The 5,323-nt window shown below is 45.8% G+C and overlaps 1 protein-coding gene across 2 annotated transcripts; it reads left to right on the top strand.

Annotated features, from left to right (window-relative positions):
- Window positions 1–786: 786 nt before the first annotated feature.
- Window positions 787–5,086, top strand: CREBZF (CREB/ATF bZIP transcription factor). 2 transcript variants are annotated; one of them, XM_083361474.1, is made up of 3 exons: window positions 787–1,880; window positions 2,556–2,634; window positions 3,458–5,086. In XM_083361474.1, the coding sequence occupies exons 1-2, from the start codon at window positions 976–978 to the stop codon at window positions 2,602–2,604; spliced, it is 954 nt and encodes a 317-aa protein (XP_083217600.1). In that variant the 5' UTR covers window positions 787–975; the 3' UTR covers window positions 2,605–2,634; window positions 3,458–5,086. The 2 variants fall into 2 exon arrangements, with proteins under 2 accessions (XP_083217600.1, XP_083217599.1); XM_083361473.1 differs by having other exon boundaries at window positions 788–1,880; window positions 3,820–5,086.
- The last annotated feature ends 237 nt before the right edge of the window (window positions 5,087–5,323 follow it).

Here is a 5,323-nt window from a genome sequence, read left to right as displayed (position 1 = left end):
GGAGTCCATTTAAGCTCACGCCTACTGCTTCAGTGACTCCATCCAGCCACCTCATTCTCTGTCGTCCCCTTCTTCTCTTGCCCTCAACCTTTCCCAGCATGAGGCTCTTCTCCAGTGAGTCCTTCCTTCTCATTAGGTGGCCAAAGTATTTGAGTTTTAGCTTCAGGATCTGGCCTTCTAAAGAGCAGTCAGGGTTGATCTCCTCTAGGACTGACCGGTTTGATCACCTTGCAGTCCAAGGGACTCGCAGGAGTCTTCTCCAGCACCAGAGTTCAAAGGTCTCAATTCCCTTGGTGCTCAGCCTTTTTTATGGTCCAACTTTCACTGCCATACATTGCAACTGGGAAGACCATAGCCTTGACTATACGCACTTTTGTTGACAGGGTGATGTCTCTGCTTTTTAGTGTGCTGTCTAGATTTGCCATGGCTTTCCTCCCGAGGAGCAAGCGTCTTTTAATTTCTTGACTACAGTCCCCATCTGCAGTGATCTTGGAGCCCAGGAAAATAAAATCTGTCACTACCTCCATTTCTTCCCCATCTATTTGCCAGGAATTGAGAGGGCCAGATGCCATGATCTTGGTTTTCTTAATGTTTAGTTTCAATCCAAGTTTTGCACTCTCCTTCTTCACCCGCAACAAGAGGCTCTTTAGTTCTTCTTCACTTCACTTCTTCTTCACTTCACAATTTTAAATAGGTTCCGCGTAAAACAAACAACCCGCCTGAAGCCACGCCTCTTCCCCCTGCCGGACTTCTACTCCCAGAATGCTCAGGAAGAGTGCCGGAGCGTGCGCAGTCGCAGTCGCGCCGTGGGCGGTTGGCGAAGGCCGTCGCGTGAAGAAGGACGGGCGAGGCCGGCGGCGAAGTTAGCCGCCGCCGCCTCAGGGAGAGCGACGCTGAGGCGGGCCTGACCGCAAGGCCCACCGTTTGTTTCATCGCCACCGGGGCCCGGGGCACCGGCTCGGCCTCGCCGCTGTGATGCGCCACAGCCTGGCCCAGCTCTTAGCGGCCTCGTCGGGCCAGGGAAGGCCCGGAGAGCCGGCCGCGGCCTGCTCGTTTCCAAGCCCGGCGGCCGAGCGGCGGACCGAAGAGGAGACTGAAGCGGCGATGGCGGCCGAGGACTCCCTGGAGGAGCCGGACGAGGGCGAGCTGCTCTTCCCGGCGGGGCTGGAGCTGGACGCCTGGCTGGAGGCGGCGGTAGTGGGCGGCGGCGGCGAGGCCTCTTCTCCTCCGGCTTGGGGCGGGGCGAGTCCGCCGGCCGAGAAGGCGGCGGCGGCGCGGCCTTCCAGCTCGTCGTCGTCGTCTTCTTCTTCTTCTAGGCCGGCGCGGCCGGGCAGCAACCGTCTGAAGGCGGCGGCGGCGGCGCGTCTGAACCGGCAGAAGAAGAAGCTCTACGTGCAGGGCCTGGAGACGCGCCTGCAAAGCCTGGCCGCCGAGAACCGGCAGCTGCGCGACCGCAACCGCGGCCTCTGCCGCCGCCTGCGCGACCTGGAGCGGGAGACGGGCTACTTGCGGGCCGTGCTGGCCAACCAGAGCGCCTTGGGCCGCCTGCTCGGCCGCCTGGCCGGGGACGGAGCCGGCAGCCTGGGGCTCCGCATGAGGGTCAGCACCAGCCTCTTCCAGGAGACGGCGGCGGCGGCGGCCGGAGCCTTCGGCGAGAACGGCGACCACGACTACGCGCTCCCGGTCCGGGCGGAAGACCCGGCGGTGGAGGAGAAGCTGCGCCCGTCGTCCGGCAGCCCCGGTGGCGTTTGCCTCCACGTGGACCGCGACCACCTTTCGGTGGAGTTTTGCTCTCTCTGCGCCAAGCGGGCGGCCAGCTCGGAGACTTGGGCGGCCGCTCCTCTTCCTCCTGCTGCTGCCCCCTCCTTGCTCTCCATAATGTAGGGTCAAGTATTTCCACTTCTTCGGGCCTACGCAGAACTTAAAAAAAACAAAAGCAAAACACTTCGGGGGTCTCTTGCCTGCTTGCCGTCATCCAGGGGGTGCTAGCGGAGGATGCAGTTAGGAGAGAGAGAGAGTGAGAAAGACAGAGAAGAGGAAGAGGATTTAAAAAGAAAACCTAGATAAATGGGGAAAGTGATGATAAAACTGGCTTGTTGGTAGAGCCGCTGTTGCTTTAGTGGAGGGGGAAGAAATGCAAAACTCCCCCCCCCTTTGTGTTGGAAGATCATCTTGCTGTGTCAGGATGGGGTGGTGTCCAGGACGGCCGCAGTGTTGTCGTCGCTGCTGAAATGCTTGCAGGCACACACATTGATCAAAAACAGCTCTTGTCACTGAACTGCAGCACGGGCACCCTTCAAAGCAGGTAGACAGTGGTGGTTAAGAATGGGCCCATGAAATGAATAAACGGTGGGATAGATTTTAAAAAAATAATCTAGCCCGCTCTGTTGCTTTAAAAGAAGCTGAAAATAAAATGCATAAACTTCAACGTCTTCACTGGAGAGACTTAACATCCAAATAGTAATAATGCACAGCAGGCAGTTTAAAAAAAACAAAAACATGCATGTGAAATTGTAAGGCATCTGTTATACATTACTATTAAACTTTTCTGACAGTTTCTCTTTTAGGTGCTTGCCCTGCCAGGCTCCGTTGTGTAGGGGTTAAAAGAACAGTCGTTTGCCACCTCGCAACCTGGTAAGGATCCATAATATTCCCATAATGTGGTATCGGGCAGTTTGCATTGGTACTTAGCCTGTTTTTCTTTACACAAATATTTGGTCTGGCCCAGGAACTAGAAGTAGCTCCGCAGGCATTTCCTAGAATCAAGTTAATTTTGATTAATCAAGTTTCAAGTAATGGCACTATTTTTCCCTGTCATTCTAAATTTTTAGCATGTTCCTGACAAAACACATGTAGACATTATTTTATGTAGTATTTTAATAGGTTAAGATTATGGGGGGGGAAACGCTGCTAAATGTACATTTAGCAATGTGTTGCGTGGTGAAAGGGGAATCAAGACCATTGTTTTTGAGGCAATGTGAGTATATCTTTAAAGAAATAAAATATACCTCAACATTTACTTTAGAACTTGGACTTTTCTAGTGGAGTAAACTACTGAGTTTCACAGCTTTAACAACATTTAGTAATGAGGCAATTGCTATAAGCTTTTCCAGTTAACAACAGATGGATTATTTGTCCATATACTTGGCTGTTCAGTTACTATAATAATGTGTCCTTATCTGCAAGGAAGCAAATAAACTGACAGGTTGTTTTAGTAATGTCACTGTTCTTTCACTACATCGCTGCATGCATTTTGAAGACTACCTAGAAATATTTTAGTCTAGTGAATTTTGTTTAGTTTTAAAAGTCTCATGTAGGTCTCTTAAAGCGGGACCTGCATTTCACTAAACTACTAAAATGAAAGTGGCATGCCAGTTTGAAGTTTTCAGAAATAAGGAAAAAGTAAATGAACATTATCCACACCCCCACACACATTTATGCAATTGTTCCTGTCTAGGGTGGAGGAAGATTTTCTGCCGACAAACTCATGCTGGTTTGGGGGCTAGCACGTGTTTTCCCTGCATCGACTGTCTGCTGTGTTTAAATGCTTTATATTTAAACTTCTGTAAATTGGGGACATAAGGGTTGTGAAATAATGTAAAGTGAGGATTCACAAAGAATGTTAAACCTGGAAAAATAAAGGTTTCCTCTCGTCTTGAATTAGAAACAGATGAATATTTCCCCCTACAAATGAAATGCAAACTTCTTCAAAATCTGTTGCACTCGATATGTGTTCAACCACAAGATTTTCTTTGTGAAACCTTGCTGTTTAATGAAGTATGTGTATATTTAGCATCCTTGTTTTTCTTTATGCTGAAGTGGATACAGCTGTCATGGGCAGAAGAGACGGGACCAGCTGCTGGCCACCCCTTCCTGCTTTATTTTAAAAGGTAGTATGAGAAAAAGGGAGCAAGGTAACAGGGCATTGGCTGTATTTCACTTTGAAAAAAACAACAACCACCGAACAGGGTAACGTTAATGTTTTGAGCAACTAATCCAATCTAGCAAGAAATTAAATATACTGATGTGAAAAGTGGCATTTAAAAAAAGCATTTGCTTTCTCACTGGTCATTTCATTTATTCCTATTCTGAAATTTACTAAATTCTTCAAAGTTATTTATGTATCAGATGACTAGCTCGACCACACCTTAAATTTTCCAATTTAAGAATTAGGATTGCTGCAAAGATGATTTTAATTCTAATTGATGCAGCTGTTTACCCCTCTGTTGTCACATCTGCTATATAAATGTACATATTCCAATCTCTAAATCAGTAGGAGCATCTACAAGGAAACTTGGCAAGTCTTTTCTTAAGGCAGCTGCAGTGTGGCAGAGAACTAATTTCTTTGCCAATTCATTTCTTGATATTATCTTATACTTAATAACTGTGGCTATTTTTTAGAAGTCTTCTAAATGCAGTAGTCCTTGCCAGATAATAAACTGAAATATGAAAAGGTAGATAAGGAGTTTCTCAGTTTTTAATCATGCTTCAATATTTTTAAATGGCAGCAATTCATTTTCCATAATTCATTTATTTATTCTCTTGGGACTCGATCAAATTTAATGGTTCATTTTTTCTATGGTTGATAGCCATGGGCCAACAGGAGGAAAGATTTGTGACACATACTTCTCTGCGGTTGTATTTCAAGAAGCAAATGCATTTTTTAATTGTTTTTCACAGAAGTTGTTAATGTTACATTGTGAAATTGAATCCTCTTTTCTTTTGTATGATTTAAAAGTATTTGTGAGATTAAAAAAATATTCTGGGTATTTAACCATGTGTGCGTTGAAAAATAAACTGTTGCCTTGAATACCATTCTCAGCATAGAAAGTGAGTGACACATTTGCTTAGCCAAAAGCCCGGAAGTGAAGACCTGCAAGGATTTTAGTGCCTACTAAAATATATTCGAGCCAAATAGATTTGCAAATATTTTGTCCTTGTTAACCAGTTGATTGAATATCTCTTGAAATTAAAGCCTTGAATGGAATATCCTAATAGTACTTCAAAAATATGTCAGTGTTTCTGTGTAAGTAATTCAGGTGTACTTATGAGGACAGCTATTCAAATTAAAAATGTTTACCTTTCAGTCAAAGACTCAAGGCTGCTTTTTTATCAAATCCCTTAATTTTCTATAAAATAGTGGTTTAGCTGTGTGGCTCATTCAGAAATGATTTGTGCGGTGTTAAGAGATGAATTGTAGATTAACCAATATAATTATGTGTATTTTTCTGGTTGGGGATGGATTTATATCAGTGCTCGGAGGGTTTTTTCTGTGATTGATAAATGCTCTAGCAGTATTTATTTAGAAAGCTTTAATTTTTCT

The sequence above is a fragment of the Vipera ursinii genome (genome assembly GCF_947247035.1).
Source record: "Vipera ursinii genome assembly, chromosome: 4".
Classification (NCBI taxonomy): domain Eukaryota; kingdom Metazoa; phylum Chordata; class Lepidosauria; order Squamata; family Viperidae; genus Vipera; species Vipera ursinii.
Note: the sequence above shows the minus strand (reverse complement) of the source record. Positions and strands in the feature narration are given on the sequence as shown.

Coding starts and splice junctions, on each gene's coding strand:
- CREBZF (XM_083361474.1), top strand. CDS start 976: ATGCGCCACAGCCTGGCCCAGCTCTTAGCGGCCTCGTCGGGCCAGGGA. Junction 1,881..2,555: donor CCCTCCTTGCTCTCCATAAT/GTAGGGTCAAGT, acceptor CTTTTCTGACAG/TTTCTCTTTTAGGTGCTTGC.